Below are 27,165 nucleotides of genomic sequence, written 5' to 3' on the forward strand. Positions count from 1 at the left end.
ACCTCAAATGGGCCTGGCTCAAAACAATGTACCTAGAGTTTCTTCTTGTTTTTCCTCTTCCGTGGCTTCATGCAAATAAACAAGGTAACATGGGAAGGTGCAAGATGAAGATGGCGAAGTCACTATGTAGCAACATCCCTGGTCTTTGAACCATGATTTTAAGAGACGTTTCTGGCTGTTTAGGAATACCTGTTTTGGACTTTGCGTGATCAAGGTACCAACTCTCATTCCCGCAGTTACCCTGTGCTGACACACTCTGTACACTCTGGTGCCAATGTCTACTTCTCTGTCTCGTTAAGCTCACAGCAATTTGGAAGATCCTAATATATCACCTATACCAGTGTATAATTATTGCTCAATAAATGTTTCTGAATTAGTAACTGAATGAGAGAATAAAAATGCACTGGGACAGAAAACAGAGGACACATAAGATGGGGCATCTCCAAACAAGCTGTCATATTTGATGTCCAAAGCTAGCCTAACTTAAAAAACATCACAGCTTTCACAAAGTATCTTGGTTAATTACTTTCTTTATAAATTTATTTTTCTTCAAATCATATCTATGGTAGACCCAGATATACATTTATGATATGAGGCATTTGTCATATTTCATTTTGGATAATTTTCTCTTGGACTTCTCTTCAATTTACTGGTGTGTAACAAATTTTAATACATAAATGACAATGCTGCAATCCTTTATTTACTTCTCTTGGTGACGCCTTTCATTCAATAGAAGGGTAATAATTAGCTTCCTGTAGAAGTTAGATAATTTCCCTAAGGCTACCACTTGTAACTATTTTGATTTGTGACATTACATTATAAGAGGCCATAGTAAGTGAGATAAACTTATCAGCAATAATTAAATTAGGTGACTCCTTTTCAGTAGCCAGTAATCAAGTTTCAAAGCTCAAATTATAAAAACTTAGTGTTAGCTCATCATTTATATAAGGGAGTCTAATAAAAAGGCATAATATTGACTCCTAGAATGAACCACCCCTTGTATAATTATATGGGACTATAAAAGTGGGTGCAATCTGTTGACTGTGTGAGAAAAGGGACATCTCTCTACTTGGATGTTTATGCCTGTGTAACATCAGAAACAGGATGTCAATTTCCATGAATAAAGGTAAGTATAGTTTTTATTCAATATCTTGTAACTTTCGTATCTTTAAAGGACAATGCATATATTTCAGATGTGAGATGAGCCAAGGTTTCTGATAGGAGGAATTAACAGAATAGTAATACCAAATATAAATCTGAAAGGCTAGTTTGGGGTTCAACTGTAAGGAATACAAGTTCTCATTTTATATTTGGTGTTATTTACTTTCAGTCTTGCCCAGTTCCTATCATGAACTGGATGAAATAAAAACCTTATTTTTACATATAAATTCCAGCCCTTTCTGCACAGTCATAAGAGACTGATTCTGGGGAACAGAAGACGCAACTAAATAGATACACCAAACACAAAATGAGCAGACAGGGATTACTCAACACGTGCACAGCAGTTGTTTGAGCTATGGTTGTCCAGAATTCACTGAGAGGCTCAAGACTTGGGAACCTAAAAAGTTTTTCTCTTCACAGTCTAGGATAAGTATATACCCCTGAAACCATAAAGCAAGAATATCTCTGTATACTAAAGACAGACTTTGAACTACAGATATTATTTGTCTCAGCTACTTAAGATAAATCAATAAAGTGTTTTAATTTATTAATTTAAAATATCCTTGTGCTCAAATAGCTCCATGTATAATAAAGTTATTAAGGGAAGTAACTGAAGCGCTTAAGAAGAGAAGAGCCTTCTTTTCTACACTTACTGAGTCTAAAATGATCTGGGTGTAAGTTAATTAAGAGTAATAGCAGGTGAAGTTGCACCACAGAGGCTTTTTATAATCAGCAGGTAGCTTCGATTGTATTTTCAAGTCACATAAAGTAATATTACTACTACAAGAGACCTGCAATTCTCTCTCATTCCCTGGCAGATATCATGGAAATGTATTTTAAATTTTGGCTGCTGCTTCAGGTTAAATAGTTAGAAATAAAAATTTATAACATAAAGATTAATTCTACCATCTGATTAAGTTATAGAATGTTTTAAAAAGTTGAATAGAAACCAAGTAAATTTATATGCCTTTCTTTTTCTAAAATTTGAAATCCTATTTGCCATGACACAACTGACTCTTAGCAAGGTTTTCTTTGTCTAGGGGGCCAACTTAATTAGCCTTTTTTAATAGCTCACATTTGAAATAACCTTATCAGATTTGCATTTTTATTAACTGTTCCAATAATCCCTCTAGACCACGGTTGCCAAGGGCCCTGGAACGGGGCTGGTCTGGGTAATCTATGTATATCCGCTGATCTGGGAAGCAGACAGGGAAGAATCTGCTTCAGGTTTCTCTGCACCAAAGCACAATGAGTTTCTCTGAATCCCCGGTAGAAAAGAGCATTTCGTAGGTGTCCACAGTAATATGTGTGTGTGTGTGTGTGTGTGTGTGTGTGTGTGTGTGTGTGTGTGTGTGTGTGTGTGTGTGTGTGTGTGTGTGTGTGTGTAATTTATCTATTTATCTGTTTTAAGCAGAAATTTCCATCAGGGACTCAGCTGCCACTAAACTAACAACTTAGCCTAGCGAGAAGCAGAATCTCGTGAAGGTTATTCTCCTCCCTTCCTCTCAGACCCAACCCTTTTCTAATGTAGCTTAATTATTTCAAGATACGCTATACGAAAAAAGTCTTCCTTTCCATACAAGTTGGCAGAAACAGGATAGATTTTTTTTAATTTCATAGGAAATAAGACAAAGCAACTGGATTAAGACAGTTGTCTGAGCACATGTCTACCTTCCCATCTGAAAGTCTATGAAATAACAAAAATAGTTTTTAATAGAGTTAAATCCAAACCAATGTAGGAAACAAAATCCAATGCGACCAACAGTTTAAAAATATTAAAGAATTCTGGAAAGATGGGAGGTGGACCAGACCAGATCTATAGAGATGTAAATAAAGGAAAACATAAGGTAAACATGGGCAAAAAATAATGTGATGGGAAGAATGATGGGGGAGCCAGTGCCCACAGGGATACAGAGGTGGTCTTTAAGCATCCCTCACAGTGGTTATGAACTGGGGAGACACAGTCAGAGTGAGGCTGGTTGGCACCTCTCTTCTCTCTGATTGGTAGTAAGTAGCAGGCAGCAATGGTGTTTGCCCATTGGCTAAAGCAGAGAGTAGGGACTGGACTCTTGAGGCAGGCAGTGCTCCAGGAGGACCGGAGCCACTGTACCCAGGAGGGAAACTGAGGCACACTGCACAGCCCTCCCAGCAGCATCCGGCCCCTCTTGTATAGTCACCAGGGACTGACTCGAGGGAACAGAAGATGCAAGTGAACAGAGATATCAAACAAACAAATGAGTAGACAGGGATTATTCAGTATGTAAAGGAAACTAACACTCTTATAAAGGGGGAAATGAGGTTAACAGGACAAGCACATCAGGACTTTAGAATGAAATAAAATTAAAATATGAGAGTGTATTATATTTCCCAGAGACTTAACCTTAGATTTTGGAATAAAAAATCTCTTAATGAAATTAAAATACTTGATAGATGGGCATAACTGAAGAACAAAATAGTGAACTGGAAGATCAAGCATAGACTTTTCTCATAATATGGTGTTAAAGAAAAAAAGTAAAAATATATATAAATATGATGGCAAGCTTAAGATGCAAGGAAATGGGTTAAGAAATTTTCATATGTACCCAGAAAAATCAAAGGGAAAGAAGGTATATAAACATCTATACATCCAGATGGAAATAGACGCTCAACATCAATTTCTCTTTTTTTAGCCAAAAGTACTTCAAATTCTCTCAGGGTGATGGAAAATATCCTTCCCTCCCCCCAAGTCCGTGCAATTTGGGCAAAGCTGTCCTCCTGTGGAGGGCATGTAACTCACATCTGGATAATCAGATCACAGTTCTCCTGCCCATGCTGACTGATTAAAAGACTGAATTCATTGTTCAACTAGAGCTAATGGTACATCATGAAATTTCATAGAGCTGGTAGAAAATGCAGTGATCATACCAATGGTCGTAAACTTGGAAGATTTCAGCCATGTGCTGCTGTAGGTGAGCCTTCAAAAAAGTAGAGTTTCATCTCTTTCTTGATGAAAAAAGAGATAGAAGGAAAGAGAGAACACTAAGTCCCAGATTAACCTGTCTTACACTAGTGCTACATTGTCACAGGACTTTTTGGTTCTTGAGCCAATCAATTCCACTATTGATTAAACCAGTTTTGGCTGCATCTTTCTATTGTTTGCCAGGAAAAGCTGCCTAACCTTGTAGAAATAAATGATGATACTAAATAAAATGGGAGAAAATTTCCCTGAGCCAAAGATAATCACTAGAAGTAACCACAGAGTACAGAACAAGATAAACAGTAGAAATCCCCTTTGGGTTGCATAATGGTAAAATTTCATAACACCCAGAATAAGATAAAAATCCTAAAAGATTCCAGAGAGAAAATAAAATCAATTACCAAGAAATGAATAAGATATACATTGATGTAAGACACTTTACCTGTAAAAATGGATGATGAAAGGGAATAATAAAGTCTTCATATTTCTAAGGGATAATGACTTTGAAAGAGTTTTGTATCTATTTAAACTATCATCTAATAGGAAACCAAAATAAGGACATTTTTGGGCCTGCAAGGACCTAGAAGTGTTACCACCAACTTCTCTTTAACAAATTCTTCTCTAGAAGAATTACTTATGTATGGAATCCAGAAAAATTCCTATAAATCTAAGAAAAAGAATGATAAAGATTGTGACAGACAGCAACAATACAATGTATAATTGTCTAAATATTTTTATAAAGTTTAATTTTTAAAAATCTGAAACTAAAATACTGAATATATTAATACAGATGAAAGGCACACTTAGGAATACAGAAATGTAAACATGCTAAGCTTATATTGTAAGTGGGAAGATATAGACAATCATTAATCTTTGATATCGACAAAAATCTTAAGTGAGGAACAACAGTAAGATATTTTGAGGACTTCCCATCATAAGAAAGAGAGGTCAGAAGGCAGTGTAATAACATTCAAAGGGCTTTAAAAAACAACAAAAGTATTTTTAATATTTTTTTCAAGCAGAATTGTCTTACAAGAAATTCTAAAGGAAGGCCTTTTGATTGAAAGGAAATGATACCAGACAATAACTCAAATCTACAAGAAGAAATGATGAGTACTGGATATGGTAAGTATTGTAACACTATATTTTGAAGAGTATAACATACACAGACATAGTATATATGCATAAATGTATTACATATGACAATAATAGTATAAAGGAGGGGGAGAAAGTAGGGGTGTATTGCAGCAAAGCTGTTATAGCTTACTGGAATTAAATAAGTACTAACCTGAAATAGACTGAACGAAGATGAACATTATAACCACTACATTAAGAAAATAACTTATTAAAAATGTACCAATGAATTAAAAATGGTTCGCTAAAAGAATTGTTGAACATAAAAGAAGTCAGGGATTGAGAAATAGAATGGCAGAAAAAGATATGAGATGTAGAAAATAAATATCAAAATGGCAGTACCATAGCAACAATTACATTAAATATCAATGACTAAACATTGTAATTAAAAGGCAGAGACCTGGGGAGGATATAGCTCAGTGGCAGAGTGTATGCTTAGCTAGCACGAGATCTTGGATTCAATCTCCAGTACTTCCATTAAAATAAATAAGTAAATAAAGAAATCTAATTACCCCCCCCAAAAAAGGCAGAGACTATCGAGTTGGATAAAAAAGCAAGATCTAACTCTATGTTGTGTATAAGAAATACTTTAAAGACACAAATAGGTTAAAAGTAAAAGAATGGAAAAAGTTCTACCATGTAAACAACAAACATAATTGATCTGGAGTAGCTATCTCAGACAAAATAGATTTTAACACAAGAAATATTACTTAAAACAATGACATACATTTCATAATAATAAGAGGGAAAGTATGACAGAATAGCAATAATTACAAATATGTGTACACCAAAGAACAGACATCCACTCAAAATGAAGTAAATCCTGAGCAAAACTGAGAGAATAAATCGACAACTTAGCAGTTATCATTGGAGATTTTAATACTCTTCTCTCAGCAACTGATAGAAGGCTAGATAGAAAATCATTAAGAATATAGAAGAGTTGAACACTATTAACCAACTGGACCTAATAAAATATACAGAACTTTACCACACAACAGTAGTATACACTTTCTTTTCAAGTGTACCTGAAACAATTTCCAGGAGAGACCACATGCCAGCCATAAAACAAGTTTCAGTAAGTTTACACTTGAATTTAGATTGATTGAAATCATACCAAGTATGTTCTCTGACCACAACCGATTGTCAACAACAAAGGAAAGGAATTTGGGGAAACCTCAAATATTAGAAGTTAAACACACACTTCTTACAAAAAATAACTTGTGAATTAAAGAACAAACCACAAATGTAAACAATGAAACAAAATCTATGGGATGCAGCTAACACAGTGTTTAGAAAGTATTCTGTAGCTTTAAATGCTTATATTAGTAGGAAAACAAGACCTAAAATCAATAACTTTCAGGTTACATATGAGGGAAGTAGAGAAAGAAGAGCAGATCAAACCCAAAGTGATTAGAAAGAAAAACCAAAGAGAAAAAAAAAATAGAGATTGTCAATAAAATTAAAAGTTGGTTCCTTGAAAAGATCCAGAAAATTGATGAACTTCTTCTAGAAAAGACAGATGACACAAGTGACTAAAATCAGGAAGGGGAGATATTATTACATACCTTCCCCAAAATTAAAAGGATTATAAGAGAATTTTATAAACAAATTTATGGTAATGAATAGACAACATAGATGGCCAAATTTCTCAAATCATTTGAAAGACACAAATCACTGAAGTTTACTCAAGTGAAAATATAAAATCAAAAAAAGATCTATAAAGGATAAGAAAAGTGAATTAGCAATTAAATACGTTCCCAAAAAGAAAACAAAAAATGCCCAGAAAGACCCAAAAGGCTGTGCTGGTGAATTTTATCAAACATGAGAGAAATAATGTCAATAATATACAAACTACTTAGAAGGGAGAAGGGCACATTTCTCAATTCCTTCAGTGAGGCCACTATTACACCAATACCAAAGCCATACATAGACATCACACAAACACAAAAAACTACAGACCCATATTCTTCATAAACATAACATTAAATTCTTTAACAAACTATTAGTAAATTGAATCCAGCAATATATAAAAGGTTGATTTAATATTAGAAAATCAATTAATATAAAATAATAGAATAAAGAGAAAAAGTACATAATCATCTCAACTAGTAGAGAAAGTATCAGACAAAATTGAACACTCACTTATAAAAAGATCTCAACAAAGTAGGTATAAAGTAGATGTTCCTCAACCTGATGATAAACAATCAAGAGAATACTATTATTAACATCATACTTAATGGTGAAAAAGAATGCTTTCCCCCTAAGATTGGGAACAAGACAAGGATGTCCATTCTCTGGATTTCTATTCAACAGTGTCCTGGAGCTTCTAACCAGTGCACTAAAATGGAAAAAGAAAAGCTGAAGACATATAGTTAGGAAAGAAAGAAGCAACTGTCTTCATAGCGTAAGACATGATCTTATATGTATACATTTCTAAGGAACCTATAAAAAAACTATTAAAGTTAATAAGCAAGATTAGCAAGGTTAGCTCTTGTGGGAACAAGAGCAATATAAAAAATCAACTGTATTTCTATATATTAGCAATAGACAATCTGAAAGTGAAATTAGGAAAACAATTCCATTCAAAATATCTTAAAAGTAATAAAATACCTAGGAATACAGTTTACAAGAAAGATGTGCGACCTGTACATTAAAAACTAAAAAATACTGCTGACAGAAATCAAGAAAGATCTGTATAAATGGAAAAAAAGTACCATATTTATGGATTAGAAGACTTACTATTAAGATGGCACTTCTCACCAAACTGATCTATAGACTCAATGCAATTCCTATCAAAATCCTAGCATGCTTTTCCATGGAAATTGACAAGTTGATCCTAAAATTTATAGAACAAGAGACTCAGAATAGCTAAAACAATTTAGAAAAAAAAAGAACAAATTTGGAGGACTTAAATGATCTGAGTTCAAAATTTATCATGAAGCTACAAAATCAAGATGGTATGGTATTGGCTTAAACTCAGATATATCTATCAATAAAACAGAATAAGGAGTCTAGAAACAAACCCATGTATTTCTGGTCAATTGAGTTTTGACAGTGGTTCCAAGGCAATTCAACGAAGAAAGTGTAGTTTTTTTCAACAAGTGGTAATAACTGGATAACCATATGAACTTAGAACCCTACCTCACACTATATGCAAAAATTAACTCAAAATAAATCTTTGTAAAAGCTAACACCATAAACCTTCTGGAAGAAAATATTGAAGAGAATCTTTTTAATCTTAGCAGGCAAACATTTTTATATATGACACACACAGCACAATCCCTAAAAATGAACAAATTAGATTTTTATAAAATTTTTTTAAAAATGGCTTTTCAATACACCATTAAGAAAAAAAGAGAAGCCACAGAGTCTAAGACAATATTTGCAAGTCACTTATCTGATAAGTCTTGTATCCAGAATAAAGAGCTCTTACAGCTCAATAATAAGACAAATAATTGAATTTAAAAAGAGGTAAATAATTTAATAAACATCTCATTAAAAAGACTTATGAATGGCTAATAAGGAATGGAAAGCTTGGACAATATCATTAGTCATTAGGGAAATGCTAATTAAAACCAGGATGAGATAACACTATAAATCCACTAGAATGCCTATAATCAAAAAGACTGCTGATACAAGTTTTGGTGAGAAAATGGAGAAACTGGAATTCTCATATGGTGCTGGTGGGCATGTAATATGGCACAGCCACTTTGGAAAACAGTTTGGCAGTTTCATACAAAGCTAAACACATGTGTAGCATATGACTCAGCAATTCACTACTAGGCATTTAACCAAGAGAAATGAAAATATATGTCCACAAAAAGATGTGTATGAAAAAGTTATAGCATTATTTATGATAGACAAAAATTAGAAATAATCCAAATGTCCATCAACTGGTAAATGAATGAAGAAAATAAGCTATAGTCATTCCTCGGTATCTGCAGAAGACTGGCTCCAGGATCCCCACAGATATCAAAATCCACAGATGCTCAAGTCCCTTACATAAAATGAGACAGTATTTTTACATAACCAACAAACATCCTCCAACATACTTTAAATCATCTCTAGATTATTTATAATAGCTAATATGAAGTAAATGCTATGTACATAGTTGTAAATATGATGTTAGTGTTACGTGAAGAGTTGCCAGTGCACAGCAAATTCAAGTTTTTCTTTTTGGAACTTTCTGGAATTGTTTTTTAAAAATTATTTTGATCTGGGGTTGGTTGAATCTGGGGATGCTGAGTGCACAGATATAGAATGCTGTGCATTCATATAACAGAATACTACTGAACAATAAAAAGGAAGGAACTACTGATTCACACTCCAACATGGATTATTCTCAAGTGTTATGCTAAGCAAGAAATCAGACACAAAAGACTGTATACTGTATGACTCCAAATATCTGAAATTTCTAGAAAAGACAAAATTATACAAAGAACAAATTAAAGGTTGCTTGGGGCTGAGGGTAGAAGAAGGGATTGACTGCATTTGGGCATAAGTAAAGTTTTTGAATTGATGGAAGTTTTCCAAAACTAGATTGTGGAGATAGTTGTAAAATTGTATAAATGTACTAAAAATCATCAAACCATACCCTTACCATGAGTGAATTTTATGATATGATTTTTAAAAGATGCAACACAATTTTTCTGCTCCTTAGTGGGTCTATTGGATCCCTTTTCATCATATTATTGAGTTACACACTTTTGGTAAAGTAACCAGTTCTGCCTTCCGTTATAGGTTCTACTACTAATATATTTGGAATTAATTATGTATTTTTCTCAGATGTACTTTATTTTCTTGTATATATGTTTTTTTAAATTGTAGTATAGTCAATTTACAATGCTGTGTCAATTTCTGGTGAACAGCATAATACTTCAGTCATACATAAACATATATTTGTTTTTATATTCTTTATCACTGTAAGTTACTACAAGATATTGAATATAGTTCCTTGTGCTATACAGTCTGAACTTATTTATCATAAGCCAGTGGTGGGAGGGGAATTCATGATGCTTTTAAAAAATGTTTTGTAATTATTTGTGAACAAATACTCAGAAACAATGTTTAAATGTAAGAAGATAACTAAAGATACGTTTTGATAATCCAGATTTCTTTGTAAAAAGTTACTGAGCTGATATATGTATATAACTATATTTATTTTCCCTGAGAATTTAAATAAAATCCTCTTTGTAATTATTTTTCATTGTTTTAAAGTCCTGTGTAATATCAAAAGGTAATTTGATAATAAAAATTACCTTTGGAAATTTCCACTAAAGATTATTTTCTCTAATGAGTATCCCTATTTTGAAATTAAAGTTGGTATAAAAATATTGCATTTTATTACCATCCATCGATAATTAAACTTCAAAGGGAATGAGATATTGATTGTAAATCACTAGATACCATCTTATTCCTGTCTACACTATGCATTTTAAAGTGAGTTGCAGTCATTTTTAAAAGGAAGTCCTGAGAAAAAGATGCTTTTGATGGGTAGGAAATAATTTAACTATTAATAAGGAACACTGATGGGAATTCCTGAGAGGTCACAGGAGGCTACTGCCTGAAAAGTGCCTGACATGGACAAGTCCAGACAAAGATAAAAGGAAAAATTAAATAATATTTCAATCTCTTTGCTTTCATAAGTAGAAAGTGTGTGTGTGTGGTGGGGGGATACCTCTAATACCAGCCGTCTCTATTTTTCAGTCTTAAAACACGAGAGGACAAATTAAAAAGAATACATGATTTGGGGGATGAAAATGGGGCACAGAAGCAAGAATGCAGAGGGTATCATTCTGGAGAGATGCTGGGCTGGCAGCCAAAGCCAGTGACTAATACTAAGGAGGAGAGTTGCCTTCCTGTGACCCTCCTGCCAGCACCCCCACTAATGCTGGAGATCCCTGGGCCCACATTCCCCGCTAAGGCCAGCACAGCCAACTGATGCTTACCACCATGACATGCCCTCTGCCCAGCTTCCAAAATGACCCCTGAAACAGACTCCTCTTTATTTTATTTTTTTTGTCTTAGTGACCCCTTCCATCTAAGAGGAGAAAAGCAATTGATTGATGAAATTGACAACTATAAATGAAAAGTCTTACTAGTCCTATGAGGCATTTCTTTTTTAAAATGAAGGCCTGATGTATGTAAAATGCCAAGCAGACAGCAGTGACTCAAGGTTATGCTCTTTTCCCTTCCTCTGATTTTTGTCTTTATTGGTTTTCCCAAATGCATTACATACTTCAGCCAAATAACAACAAGGTGTAAAACTGATCCCTGTTCTGTACTCCCTGAATACAGACGCTGATGGGAAAACTGTGCAGGTGTTGAAGTTGAATACTACGTCCCTTCACCAGTCTCTCAAAAGTCCACATTCACAGGTTGATGACCAGTGATAACTTCCTTAATAGTATCCTTCCAAAGAATTCCATTCAAAGGGTAGAACCGATGGCAGCCTGCCGTTAACTATTGGAAGATTTAGAGGGAAACTTCCCATAGTTCCACAATATCATCGTGCTACTTTACACGTCCTGAAGCCCAGTGTAGGGCAGGCAGTCCACAAACCTCTACTTAGTGCCTGCTCTCTGCAGGGTCCTGGACCCACGCAGCTCTTGTGGCGGATGCTGGGGACCACCAGGTGACTATGACAATGCAGGGTCTTAGAGCAGCACACAGAGTGTTCAAACAAAAGGCTGTCAAAGCTAAATTCTAGCCTGTGCAAAGAGTAATCAGCTTTGGAAGGAAGTTTTTTTTTGCTTTCTAACCTTGTGGGGGAATCTTAGTGGGAACAGCTTCAGAGGCTCCATCGTCTGGTAAATGTGGAACTAGCCTCTCTCGTGGAGAGATACGTATATCGTCCACTCCACAACTTACACCTATGTTGCTGATGAATAAACTCAATGCAGGCCCCTGAGGATAAGCTCTTCAAACAAAGCCAAGGGTAAACAAGTGGACACCAGCGGTTATGACTTTTGTTTGACCTAACAGTCATTTTATTAGCCATTCTGAAATGCCAGCCCCCTGAGGGGATTAGTATTGTAATGCACAGGAAATGAGACCAGAGGTTCAAAGGGATTTCATCTAATCACTCAACCAAGTGCTAGGATTTAATCATTCTCCCTTTTCTTTTGGAAAGAGAAGTTTTTCTAAAGAGCTTATTTCCAAACCAAAGAGCCTTCTACAATGATGCGGACATGGTAAACTGAGGCACGGTGGCTATTAGTTAGAAAAAATACATTTTTTAAGTAAAAATCTTGCCAGTGTACCCAGGTATTCTCTCCCTTTCCCTCGCCATCCTACCCACCCGTTCCCTTTCTCTCTGATTGTGGGGCAGGGTGGAGGCTCTTGGGATTTTTATTATAAAATATTCCAGATTCACTGGACCCACCCTGACCGGACCCCTCCTCAACTGACAGCACAACTCAGGTGACCTAGGGGACTCGAGCGTGCGCTGCTGCAAGTGCAGCCAGGACTGCCAAGCCGCGCTTTCGGCCCAAAGGGGCGAGCCGGGTTGTAGACGCGGCGCCACCGCCCCCTGGCCGTCCGTGGACACGATGTCCGCGTCCCCACCCCTCCCTGTGCCCCTCCTGTTTCCCGCGCTGCAAGTAGCCTGTTGGGGGAGAACTCCCGTCAGAAATCCTCCCGGGCTCACGCCAAGCAAGCTTTTCTTATCACGAGGACAGCCGGGCGCGGAAGAGCCCGGAGTTTTGGGGCGTAAACGCGGACTCCGACCCGGACCCCGGCGACACGCGCGACCCCACGGCGCCCCGCGCGCCCAGCGCCCGCTCACCGCTGCCCGCGCTCTCTCGCCCCAGGTGCCCGCGCCCGCGGGGAGCAGCTGCCACAGGTGGCGTCCGGGGTGTGGTCAATGAAGCGCAGCCTGAGGAAGATGCTGCGCCCGGGGGAGAAGAAGGAGCCCCAGGGCGTCGTCTACCAGGGAGTGGAGGACGACATGGACGACTCCAAGGACTCTTTTAAGGTACCCGGGCCATCGGTGGTCGGGACGGGCTCCGAAGTCCAGGCGGGGGGTCGGCTCTTCATAACTTTGCCCTCCTCGAGTCGAGGTTTCCTAGCGGGCAGCCCCGGGCTGGGAAGCCCGGGCTGCTTGCTTCCGGGTGTGTGTGTGGTCCAAGACCGGCCCCGCTCAGGATGCGGGGAGCTCGAGCGACCGCGTTATTAAGGTGCCCACCCGGTGCCTGCTTCGTCCCTTCTTTCTGCTTGCTTGCTGTCAACCAGTTCTCGCTCGTGATGGGCAGCTGCAGTCTGGGGACACATACCCCCAAACGACCCTTGGCGTTTGGCAGAATCAGGCAACTACCTAAAATCAGGCCAGTTTCGGAGCGTGCGCCTTTTCGCTTGACCTTTTCCCAGATGTTATTTAGAACCAAACAACGAGATGCTGTATCTAGTAGTCGGATAGCTATTCAAGAGGTGTTTGGGGGCTTCAGAAGCATACTTGTCTCTTGAGACGAACAGAGAAACCAGCACCTGCCAGGGAAGCGTTTCAGGGAATGGCTGGACAGGCGGATTCCTACAGAGGGTGAGGGAGTCAGGAGGGACTGTGGGGGAGGAAACCTCCGAGGCTGGGTAGGTGGTCTGCAGGAGGTCCTAAGGGCTAAGATGGGGCTTCTGTTTCTTCTGCGGTTCCGGGTCACTCTGACTGAAAGGCAGCACCAGCTCTCCCTGCCGCCTGATAGCGCAGTCTGAGGGCAGAGGTCGTCATATGCTCAGAAAACTTGCCACTGGATTTCCACGCATTGTCAATAGAAGGATCTCTTTCTAAACGTTAAAATAGAATTAAAAGTGTCTCTCTAATTCCCGCCACAAATCTCTTAAGGCGGTGGAACCACGTTAACATTTCCTTATGTGTTTTCCAGGAGGGAAAAAGTGCTTATACAAATACACACACGTTGATACATCTTTTTAGTTAACAAAGTATGACATTTGCACAGGGATTTACTCATGAATATATTTTAGAATACTTTTTAAATCAGCACCTGGAGATACACCTCACTCTTTTTAGCAGCTTTATAGTATTCCCTTGTATAAATGTGTCATGCTTTATTTAACCAGTCCTGCAACCTGGACACTTAGGTGGTGTTTATTTTGTTTTGTTTTGCTATTACACATGCGACTGAGTGTCTCTGAATGTAGATGTGGCTTCGTCTGTCTGTCCACTGGTGCCTTAGTGAGTATGTATGTATGTTAAAGTCTTAGCAGGATCAAGAGTAGAATTTGCCAAGTTGCCCTCTAAACAGGTCGCATAGATTGACACTGTTTTCAATCATGTGTGAGTCAGGCGTGAGTAGTAATCACATACAGCAACAAACCCGGCCTCCCAAGGCGAGTGTACCTGCACATCCAAATTAAACATTGACTTTTTTCTCCTCCTTAATATTAGTATATTAACCATGGTCTTTTGACTTAATAAAAAGAACTGAGGTCATAAGAGAACATCAAGCACTAGGATAGTGTCTTTGAATTAATATTAAGTGACAGGAAGAAATTTTTAAATTTCGAAAATCACGCCAGAACTACTTCCTTGTTTCCTGATGCGGTTTTTGTTTTCTAGAGATATTAGTGAGGGGTTTCTGCAGCACAAAGTCTCAAACTTATTTTTCTTCATATTTTTGTTTAATTGTTTCTATTTAGTTTTACTGCCTAAGTCAAGTGGAAGTGCTTATGTTACTTAAGGCTTTTAAAAGCTATGGTAGAGCTTGTAGATGGAAGGATTTATACATTTTATCTTATTACCGAATTCTAAGGGTTTCCTAGTTAAGAAGACATGGAGTATAATATTTTCTCCAGCACACACACACTGACTCAGGAATACGGACAGAATTGAAGGATAGCAGAAACCTTACGAGATGAGAAATGTGGAAGAAGAACCATCTAACCGATGCCTTTAACCTTTTCCAATGACTTTCTTTCAAGAGACTTAATACTTTAGCATTTGATCTTTCATTTGCTATAATTCCTCATAGTTATAATCTCTCTTTGTTATTTCTCTCATTGTATTTCTGTCTTTTTGCCCCATTGCTGCTTGTATGTATTTCACTAAGGCAACCTAAAACAGACGTATTTGATAGCTCCATTTTAAAGGGCTTAGTCAGAATTAGCTTCTTTAAACGTGATCTACCAAATATCAGAATACCTGATTTGATGCCATTTCTGGGGTCTCTGAACTGGTATGTGATCAATGATACCATCACAGCTAAACAATGTAAAAATGTTAGGAATAAAATGAGTCATTCATATTTATTGATAATACCTAAATATTCATTTTAAAATATAGGCAAGAATTCTAGAAGCAATTTTGGATAAAAATCTTGTCAATCAGTTGAAGTATAATTAAATATGACTATATTGATTTTGAAAATTCTTAATTTTCTGTATGGAAATGGATATTTAGAATTTTCAAGTAGTTGAATAGGGAACTAGGTTGTCAGTTAATATAGATATTAAGAGAGGATGCATTATTAATTTTAGGGAGACCAGAATATACTTTTGATCCAAAACATATATTAAAATTTAAATAATAATGAAAGGCAGGATAATGGAAGAAAGTTTATGACCTGAAGGCTTTTGTGAAGTTTTGGTTGCTATAGTAACATGAATAACCTTAAATAAAATGATTTTTAAAGATTTGTTTAATTTTTGGCAAGTTTATTCTATTTAGGCCATGAGGTTTTCAAGAAAAAGTTCTATTTGGGAAGGTTTCATATCTTGTAAGAATGAATCAAAATCAGAATGTCAATAGTCACCTCAGAATTTCACAAGGAAGAAACCTGATGTCATCCATGACAAATCAACTTCAGTGCAGTCATAATAAAGAATATAAAAAGCCTGAAGGAAAAGTGTTAGAGAAAAATAAGATATTCTAGAAAGTTCTTGCTCCTCCTGACATCAGTGGAAATGAACATCTGTTTGGAATTACACTTTTACAGGCCAATGACAGCTGTCAACTATGCCCAGAACTTACTGAGTCTGCTCTTCAAAGTCAGTTCTTATGCTTTAGTATCTTCCTGTATCACACAGTTCATTCTAGGGTGGTGATTTTGACCTCAGCTTCAGTTTCTGCTGTAGGCTGGTTTTTGACATTCATCAGTCAGCCAAAATCCGTATTCCATGCACCTGCTATTCAAAGTCTAACTCTGCCCCTTACTGTGTGCCTTTGGGCAAATGATGTAACCTCTGTGTCCTGATCTCTGGCACTAAGTGCACAATAATACTAGCCCTTCCTGCGTGCAGAGAACGATGAGGAAGTGAACCTGTCCTGCCCTGGCCTGGTGTAGGATCCCAGTAGGCAAAAGAGGAGGAATTGTTCATTCCCAGAGGAGAGTAGGCAGCTGTTCTAGATTACTGACCAAGTGAGTTACATGCTGATCCTTCAATATGGTTCTAGCTCCATTATCTAAGGACACAAGGGATGGGAACTGGCCATCAACTAGAAGGCCACAGTAATTTAGATTCCTGCACTTAATCCTTGCATGCATGAAAATCTTTTTATCTAACTAAAATCCCTCATGCTGTAGTTTCCGGACAGTTTTCATCTGGCAGAGAAAATTCCTCTATGTTTTCATTAGACTTCATTTTTCCCAGCTCACATCCCTTACTCTCACTTTAAAACTCTTTTCAAGGCTTTTATTTCTACAACCTGTACAGGTTTATGATCAGAAAATCCAGTCATTTATTTAATGTCCTTAACAATGTTTCAGCATCTGCTAGCACCTTCTATATGTCTAAACATTTTATGGTTTTCAAAAAAAATTTATTGTGAGCATGATAACTAGTTTTAGTTGATAATCTCTTAATGGGTAACTTATATTAGTAAGTTTTACATATGCTTATTTAAGGTAGCAATTTTTAAAATACACTTTTAGGTGGTTTTTGAGGAAAATGCATGTGGTTTACAAAACTTCATGAAGAAGCAAAACAGATTGAAAAAATACAATGATACGAATGCCTCCCCTTTGCATCACGCTGCGGAGGAAGGTGAAGTGGAGCTGATGGAGATGATCGTCAGTGACTCCTCTTGTGAAGGTAACAGAATGTTACGACACGTGCTCCCTAAATCCATTGTCCCATTCGGTTCACTAGGAAGTGGGATGAAGGGGTTCCGAAGGGTAGATTCATCCCAGATTATCAAGGGCATGAATCTCTCACTCAGGAGGGTGGCTTTCCGTGCAGGCCGTGCTCCTCAGTGCTTTCTACTGAGAAACTGCAGGGGATAATGCAGAGACCTGGGACAGCCCACTGCAAACACAGACTTTCTAATGACCTATTATAAAAATTCATATGCATTTTATGTATTATTCTATACTATTTCCGCTGAGGTCATTCTACACTTAAACTGCTTATCATTGAATAAAAATGAGACCCCCCAGAGGATGTAACACCCTCCCCAGCTGTGTATACCCAGCCTTGTTTGAGAAGCTCAACTGTAGTCAAATGAGGAAGGGGGGTGCCCCAGAGATTTAAGCAGTGAGGTGCTGTGACAAGACCTTTATTAGTTAAGATAATTCTGTCAATATTACGGCAGGTGGATTGGAAGTGGAATGTTAATTAAAAGGCTATTTTAGAATACAGAGAAATGAGAGTCCCCCAAGGTTTTGAGGTTGGAACAGGGAGACAGGGAGAGACTCAGGAGCTATTCTGCATGTAGAGTGAACAGTGCTTGACAAAGACTGAAGGTGAGGGGTGAGTGGCAAGGGGTTGAACTGACTTTGAGATTCCCAATTTGGAATGAGGTTAATGGTATAACTTCCCAGAAAAGAAAGCAAGTAAGAAAACACAAGAAAAGTGAGCGTGAGGGTAAAAGGCCCAGGAGACACTGACTTGGAAATATTCAGTAGACTCGTAGCCTAATATCTAGTGTCCAGTGGATGAGAAATTTAGAAGGAAAGGAGTCACACCACAGGGGCATTGTTGTATAGGAAGTAGCTCAAACTGTGGAAATGCATGAAAATCCTTTAGGAGACCAAAAAATTGCCAACAGAGTTAGCCAAGGGTAGATCACCAACGTTCAGGGTTGGAGGACAGAAGAAAAGCCAGAAAAAGGATGGTGAAGACAGTGATGAATAAGAGATGATGAACACAAGCCAAAGGAGAAGTAAGTCACTGAGAGAGAGGAGTTCAAAAGGTCGGGTGCCATGAAGAGATTGAATAGGAAGAAGATCACAATAACCTTGACGTTGGAAGGCCTCCACGACCTCTGTACAAATGATTTCCGAAAAGTGCTGGAGATAAAAGCCAAATTCAAGTTATTTAATTAGTGAATGGGAGTTTGTTAAGTTTAGGCCCAAGTTTAATTAGGCTGGGTGCTGAATGCAATGACAGATGGAGTGCTTTGTCTTGATCGGACAGAATGGTCAAGGGATGTGTGTGAGGATACGGGTGTGTGAGGCTATGAGTGTGTGTGTGCCTGTGTTGCTGAGAGTGAGGCACTTGGATGAATGAAAGGAGGTAGTAGAAGGATGCATTTTTAACGGGAGAGAAATGGGAAATGTGGGTGCAGCACAGTCCTAGGTGTTGTAGATGGTCCCTAAGTCCTATTTCTAAATGGGCATGTTTCCCCCTCTTCAGACATAAAAATGTACTGCCACGAATTAAATGGTTGTTAAAATTGATAGTCATATCTGTTTTAGAATAGGTATAAAAAACTGCAGTATCAAACAGCACATCTTCTGCTGAGCTCACAGGGTAAGTAGTATAGTATATTGTGCTGTAGAAACATGTGCAAACCATGGGTGGCATCAAGGGCCCGAGCTCCAAGTCCAGTCCTGTGGTTTATTAGTGGTGTGTCTTTTTTTTTTCATTAACATTTTTTTGAACCATTGCAATGGGCCAAACACTCCACTAAGATCTTTGAAGACATTATGGGACAGTCGTCTCCTAACATTGCACGGTATACGTATCTTTTTCCCTCCTTCCCTCTTCCCCTTCTTTCTTTAGTTTCTTCCTTCCTTCCACCAAATTTGAATATGAGAAAACTGAGGTTCAAAGAGGTACGTCAACTTACAGAACTCCTTACTATCCATGTAATGTTGGCAGGATTTTGAACCTCCTTAGGTCTCATCTTTCCTGATTTTTTTGAAAAATGGTCATGGTTCTCTGTAGGCTGTTGGAAGCTGAATGAAATGAGGGTTGTGCAGAGCTTAGTAGAGTGCCTGGCATACAGCTATTACTTTTATATTAGCTCTATGCTTTGTAGCAATCCCCAAATTCATACCACAGATAAAAACATGCAGCACTAGGAGGGTCAGTTTCTTAAGGATGCTTGTAGCTCAATATCTAACTCATTCGACAAAGTCAGTGCCATACTTATGTGCATCCCCAAGGGTGTCCATTAGATATTTCTTGAGAACTGAAGCTATATTTTATTTTTCATAGAGAAGGTGAAGCCAGCTGCAGGGGCACTGAGCTCTGAAGTGACTAGGCATGCAGTAGGAGTTGAATATGGTCCAAACAAAGTCTAACCCAGATTTTGGTGTCTTTTTCTAGAACTGAATGTTACGGATGATTATGGAAATACCCCTCTGCACTGGGCTGCAGAAAAGAACCAGGTTGAAAGTGTTAAGTTTCTCCTTCTCCAAGGAGCCAACCCAAACCTCCGGAACTACAACCTGATGGCTCCGCTGCACGTGGCTGCGCAGGGCCTGCACAACGAGGTGCTGAAGGTAAGGCTGCCGATGGCTCCCCAGGCACCAACCCTCGTAGCTCGAGCCAGGACCCATGTCCAGTGGTGTCCTCTGGGGCCAGGATGGCCAACCAAGCCACCAGGGCTTTTCAACATGTAATGATTTCAACGTGGGCTTTTCTTCTGATGGACTGATGACGATGGTGATGATGACGATGCCAATGAGAATAACAACAGTCTCATCTTGATCGACCAGTTCCTACGTACCAGTGTTTTTCTAAGAGCTTTCTATGTTTTCATTTTTCACATCCTCATTTTTAAAAAAATCTATAAAGTAAGACTGTTGTTATCCCCATTTCATAGCTGAGGAAACTGAGGCAGAGAGAAAATGGAGTAACCTGCCTAATTATCACATGAGAATTAGGTGATGGAAGCAAGAATTAGGAATGTTGTTCCCATCTTTATGTTTGCAAGTCCAGGCTTTACTGCTTTCACCTGACCGATTTCATGGTTCAGGGAAGAAAGTGATGAGTGCCTCAGTGGAGACAGAGAAAGTAATTATGATTTACTGTTTTTGTTAGTGTGGATGACACACCTTAGTGGATGGCATGTCTTGGCAGAAGACAGAATACTACTACTGGGAAATTTCTTATTTTTTTCCAAGGGAGTGAGTTTGGTCAAACAGAAGAAACTTTGGTAAATGCCTAAAGCATTTAGGCCATGGCTTTTAAACTACATCACAGAATCTCACAGACACACTAGAAAATACCCATCCTGACTTAAAGAGAAATGCAATTTACAAATGGCTCATGTTCCAGAAATTCATTTCTAAGGCAGGCGATTTGGAACTTATAGTAAGTTGTCCTGTAGAAACAATAGTGCAGGTAACTTGGCTATTGGAGAAGCACCTGTCTTAGCCAGTTTGGGCTACTATAACAGAGTACCGTGGACTGGGTAGCTTAAGCCACACACAGGTATTTCTCACACTTCTGGAGGCTGGGTTGTCCAAGGTCAAAGTACTGGCAGGTCTGGCAGGGCAGGGCTCCGCTCTCATGACCTAAGCTCCTCCTAAATGCCCCACGTCCCACTACCACCACGCTGGGAACTGGAATTTCAATATAGGAACTTTGAGGGACAAAAATATTCAGTTCATCATTCCACACCCAAACCTATTTTGTCTATAAATCACCAAAGAGATCTCAGGGATGTCCATGAGTTCCATGCTTTCTTTCGTCCAAACACTTTTCTCTCAGTGTCTAAGAAGAGGAGTCAGGGCAGCCCCCATTTGGAAGTTATTGGGAAATCCTCTGGCAATAGGCTGTCTGTTTTTCTCACTGTCTGCATTATTCATGAGCCAGGTGCTGCTTCTGTACCGTCTGGGCTGGGCCACCAGTGACTGCAGGGCCCCCCAGAGATGCCATCTGTTTCCCCAAAGAACTCTCAGGCTTCCTCCGAAGGCTCTTTTCAGAAACAAATGCCCATTGACTTCATTAATCTTTGCTCTGAAAGTGTGATTTGGGAATTCAAAGGCAGGTAACAGTTGAAAGGCTACTGTTAATTAGAAATCAGAAATCTTTAGACTAGTAAGCCAGAACAAGAAAGAAAAATACCACATGAGATCACTTACATGTGGAGTCTAAAAAAATGACACAAATGAACTTATTTACAAAACAGAAACAGACGCACAGACATAGAAAACCAACTTATGGTTACCAGAGGAGAAAGGACTGAGGGGTTGGAGGCATAAATTGCAAGTTTGGGATTTGTGGATACTAACTACAATATATAAAACAGATAAACAACAAGGTCCTACTGTATAGCACAGAGAACTATATTCAATACCTTGTAATAGTCTATAATGAAAAAGAAGGTGAAAAAGAATATATAGTGTATATAGTGTGTGTGTATATATATAAGAATATATATATATAATATCCATACATATATAACTGAATCACTATACTGTACACCAGAAATTAACGCAACATTGTAAACTGACTATATTTCAATAAAAAAAGGAAATCTTCAGACTAACAAATACAGAAAGGTAGGTATCACATAGAAATAGAAAGTTTAGAAATAAACCCATAACTATTTTATAAACTAGAAGGTGGATATAACAAAAATTTTCCTAAGTGACACCAGAACAAGATAAAATTAGGGTTACAAGAGAATTGAAATTAGTTGTCTCTCCTTTGCGTGGTCTTACCAGCCACAATTTCATCTAAAAATATTTTCGAGCCCCTCTGCTTCACCAGAGATGAAGAGAATAGAAGAGGAGGAGGGAACTTGGAGGAGGGTCGGTCTGTGCGCTGGCCAATAGCAGTCCCAGGGGCCTGCCTCTCCCAGTTACGCCCAGGGGTCAGGTGTAACCCACCAGCTCTTGCCAATTTCAAATGTTGCTCCATTGTCCAGCCTTTCCCCAGACCTTCCACCACTACCTTGTGTTTGCAAAGGAAAAAATAGCTAGCCCTATGTCAGCTCAAGTTCTTGCCCAGATACACCGTGTGCCCCGGGGCATGCTGGCTCTGGGGTTGGGGGCTGGCCTCACTTCTTAGTAGCCTGCAGGCCTGCAGGTGTTCTTGGGGCTTAACCTCAAAGTGTCCAGTGGTTTGACCCTCCCGTGAGGCTTCCGGGATTCTCATGACAGGGACCTCCGGAGGCCTCACCTGCGAGCCTCCAGACTTGCCTGGTCGTGACTGAATTTGAAATGGGCGCAGAGTTTTGTTGCTCTGTCTGGGCCCCTGCCTTATCCAATTTAACACAGCTTTAGGAAAGATTGTGCTTACGGCTGTGAGCAGTCATACCTAATAGATGCTCCAAATCTATGATGCAAGATTCTAAGAAGTCAGAGAGAGCAAACCCCTCCTTATAGACTTGGGTGAGTTACTTCGCACGTGAATCCAGAGTTTGTGAAGAACAGCACATGAACGTGCCTCACATCCATAGACTGAATCGTGTGTTCTCACTGTCCTTCGATAATCTCCCTGTTTGTACTTAGGACCTAAACTTTCAGTGTAATTTCCTTTTATGAGCAGAGCTAATTAGTGAACCTAATTTGCTGATTTACTGACACATTGGGGCACATTCTCTCAACAAGGGGCTCTGTGTGCCTTTCTTTTTAAGTCAAGATTTTTAGGAAACAGCTTGCTTAAGAAATTCGTTTTTAAACAATTTAATTGTAAGCACATGGTATAGTTTTATCATAGTCATGCTGCAAGAGGAAAGGCCTCTAGTAGGCCAATTCAAAGACTTCTCTTTTGCGAGACACACTTACATGAGCTAATTATTGTTAGATTTCATATAAAATGAAGACCGGTTAATGATCTATAGATTCTTGTCCAGTAGTCAGCAGGTGAGGAATAACAGGTCTTCAGTTAAATTCCCATCAGGGAAATTGCTTCATCATTTTACCAAGAAGGTGAATTTCTTACATCATAGAGAAGTTTTCTGTTCCAGACAAAGTCTAAATTGATTGAATTAAGCAATACCTGTGTTAATGTGAAACTCTCTTTCCTCTACTGGAGAGAATGGAGATTTCATTTCATTTAATTGATATTTCCCAGAATACCTGCAACCTAGGTAAAAGCAAAATGACTAGATGGAAAAAGGAAACCATTCTGTCCCCACTTCTCCTCCCTCCCTCTCTCCTTCCTTCACCTCCTTTCCTCCCCTGCCACCCACAGATTCCAGTTTAGTTTTTGGTAGATATTATTTAATATAGTTCACTTACTACAAGTGAGCAGTATTAAGTGAGCTATGTTAGCTAGTATCTATAATTCTTATTCTATTTCCAGTTCTACAGCTCCACGTTGCCTTAACTGATATGATAGAGAAATTGCCATTATTTCATCTATTTGAGAAATTTGTGTAGTGTGCACTGTGTGCAAGGTTTTATGCCAGATTCTGTGGGAGAAGTGATAGCAGAGGTGAATAAGGACGTGGTCCCTGGCATCTGAGAGCTTATAATCTAGTGGAAGGCAAAAACCCTGTTTGGAAACCGGCAAGTTAACTTTCCAACTATTATTCCCCTTTCCTGTAGATCTTGGTTGAACACAGCAGTACTGACATTAATTTGGAAGGAGAAAATGGAAACACAGCTTTGATAATCACATGCTTCAAAGATAACAGTGAAGCACTGCAGATTTTGGTTTGTATTTTAATCGTATTCTTTCTGTTTTCTGAATCTTTTAGTTAGTACAACCTGAATTTTTGTTACTTACAACACCTTTCAGTTTCTTTTCTCAGCAAAATATAAAATACAGAAAATATGTCAGAAAAAATAGCTCTGTGTGCTTTGGTATATGTATATATACACCCCTTAAATCTTAAATGAGTGTGAGATTGCTTATTGAAGACTAACAGGAAGGCATTACAGAAAATGTGAGAAGATTGAAATGAAAAGAAAATATAGACAGGAAAGATTAAGGTGAAGCCGGTGGTCAGGCTAGAATACAAAATACAAAGCATAATGGCCTGTATGTTAATAAAGGTGGATCATACTTTTGACTCTGAGCTTCTGAAGAGTCAAAGGCAAGAGGAATACAGTCATTTGCAGACTTATTGTTGGGCCCTAAAATAATAGCGAAGAGAAACACAGCCATCACCTGTTTCCAAGATGAGAAGAAATTGCTGCCTTGGGTTCTCTGAAAGGGAGCTCTGTGTGATATAATGACTAAGGTCCTCAGCCACAGCCCTAACAGAAGAGCCAGTCTTCTCTCTGGTCCAGTAAAACTCTGGAGCTGCCCATCAGAATGGCCGACTCCTGCTCCACATAATGCCCCTTTCGAGCATGGTACTAGAGTTCTAGTAAATAGCTTTCTTTTAAATATTCCTTAATCACTTGTATGTTATTCAGGCCAGGTTCTGTATTTTTGATTGTCTCTCTCCACCATCCCAGAGAGTAGAACAAAGAAATAAAAGAATTTCAGAATATCCACCTGGTATTTCAATTTACAAATATGTTCTAACATATTTTCCAGGGTTCTTTTAACAACTTTTTAGTAGAGAACTTGCCTTAGTCAAGATGCCTGAGTTTTATAGCGTAACATGAGTGCCGGTCTAATCATCTGTTAATTACACAAATGAAAGGGAAAGAATCTGGGAAATATTGTCACTTTATTTGTATAAGGAATTGAGAATGGGTGTAGGAGGAGTCACAATAATATTTTTAAAAATCTCTTTGATTCCATTGAAAAATGTGTTGACTTTAGTTTGCTGGGGGATCAAGCCGATGTTCTTGTGTCTATATTGTTACTTCATCATTATAAAATATAAAGGGTCTCTTTTTAGAATCTTAGCATAGTTCCCAGATTACTTGCAGAGATTCCATAGCATCTGAAGCTTTTCTATGTAGTTTTACATAGGCACAGAGTAGTGAAAAGGTCTGGGAGAGGCATACAAAATCTTGCCCATCCTTGTGATCTGGGGTTTAACTTGCATCATGACTTTTTTTGTTCTTTTCTTCAGTTAAATAAAGGAGCTAATCTCTGTAAATCAAATAAATGGGGATGCTTCCCTATTCACCAGGCTGCATTTTCTGGTGCCAAAAAATGCATGGAAATAATACTAAAGTTTGGTAAGTAGAGGCTTTTCTCCATTATGTATTATAAAAAAGTCTGTTCTGGTGGATGTTGTTAATCTGAGAAACATTTATTAGAATTTATACATGGTCTTTTATGTAAGTCTAAAAAGTCTTTTCTTTTTTAAAAAAAATCCTTTTATTTATATATAATATTTGTTATCTCAAATTTTATTTCTCCCAAAGGTGAAGAACACGGGTATAGCAGACTGTCTCACATTAACTTTGTGAACAATGGGAAAGCTAGCCCCCTCCACATGGCGGTCCAGAGTGGTGACCTAGGAATGATTAAAATGTGCCTGGACAACGGTGCACAATTGGACCTGGTGGAGGTAACTGTTCATGTTCTATTCTGATTCTTTTATTGTAGAATTGTAATGTAGTATTTGCCAAAAATGCTTCACAGCTCTTTTACAGTTAATTTAGATGGAAATAGATAATACTCCCCGCTGTTCGTGAAGAAGCAGAACGAGAGACTCCCAAATCTTAATTTGTCTAAAGAATTTTGAGAGCTCCCCCCAAAAATTGCAAACACAAATACAGATACAGTAAAGATAATGACACTGACAGCAGTAGAAATACCGTCAGAGCTGTCAAGAGCTGTCAGATTGCAAAGAAGTCAAATTGCTAGCTATGATTTGTACATTGATGCTTTTCAGGAGATGAAACTGATTACTATTCATCATCTCAAATTCCATTTTCCATGATTTTGTTGGCCTGGGAAGGAAAAACAACTGAATTTGGGCTTTATCCTTACGTTGGGACTTACACGTTGACTGATTCTGACATCACAACTCTTTACAGAAGGGCAAGTGCACAGCCCTCCATTTTGCTGCCACCCAGGGGGCCACTGAGATTGTTAAACTGATGATATCTTCGTATTCTGGGAGCAGTGATATTGTCAATGCAGTGGACGGAAATCAGGAGTCGCTGCTTCACAAGTAAGTTTCCTGCTGATCATTCTGTGTACAGACTTGTAGTCTTCGTGAGTTGAATTATACCCTGACAGAAAAAGTCAGCACTTGTGGTAGCTGAGATTCTACAGTTCAAAAGAAAAGAGCAGATGTAATAAAGACTCTGTGGCTCAACTGGAATCTCTATGTTCTTCTGGAATCAAAGTGGAGCATTAAATACATTTTCATTGGATAAAATCTCCAGTGGAATATTCTGGATCAATTCTTAGTCCAGTGGTTTTAGGCTCAGGATTCATTTCCTGTATGCTCAGGAGGTCAACATACACGACTTTCCGAGCCCTTTCTAATCTGTTCCAGTTCCTCATGTGTATCGTGTCCTCATTTTCAGTGAAAAGAATGGAGCAGATACATATGGATGGTTCTTCTCCCACCCTAGTTTCCTTTCCACTTAGGCCCTCAGTTACACATAAACATTGTCAAAACATACACGTAGTTTTAGGGAATGATAGCCAAGCTCCAAAGAAGATAAATATTTCTATTGAGTTTAATATAAATACACTTTAGAGAAAACCATCTGAAACTATAGTCTTACAAGCTGCAAGGACAGGAAACAGGCAGTGTAGACTGAGAGTTCATTCCTTGAATTCGAGGACTCAGTGTTCCCTATGTGAGTGAAGAGGTGGCTGAGATAAGCCTTCTCTGCCTCTGTCTGTCTGTCTGTCTGCCTTTCACACACACCCCCCACCCCAGCACACAGAGTGAGAGAGAAAAAGAGAGAGATGGA

General features: G+C 38.4%; 1 protein-coding gene across 1 annotated transcript in view; it reads left to right on the forward strand.

Annotated features, from left to right (window-relative positions):
* Window positions 1-13,115: 13,115 nt before the first annotated feature.
* TRPA1 (transient receptor potential cation channel subfamily A member 1) overlaps window positions 13,116-27,165 on the forward strand; it is a 50,966-nt gene continuing 36,916 nt past the window's right edge. The window contains exons 1-7 of the mRNA XM_006202432.3: window positions 13,116-13,226; window positions 17,131-17,290; window positions 19,751-19,926; window positions 23,929-24,036; window positions 25,356-25,464; window positions 25,654-25,799; window positions 26,272-26,408. Of these exons, the coding sequence (XP_006202494.2) occupies window positions 13,116-13,226; window positions 17,131-17,290; window positions 19,751-19,926; window positions 23,929-24,036; window positions 25,356-25,464; window positions 25,654-25,799; window positions 26,272-26,408 (947 nt within the window). The remainder of the gene's footprint in view (window positions 13,227-17,130; window positions 17,291-19,750; window positions 19,927-23,928; window positions 24,037-25,355; window positions 25,465-25,653; window positions 25,800-26,271; window positions 26,409-27,165) is intronic.

The sequence above is a fragment of the Vicugna pacos genome, chromosome 29 (assembly GCF_048564905.1).
Source record: "Vicugna pacos chromosome 29, VicPac4, whole genome shotgun sequence".
Lineage (NCBI taxonomy): Eukaryota > Metazoa > Chordata > Mammalia > Artiodactyla > Camelidae > Vicugna > Vicugna pacos.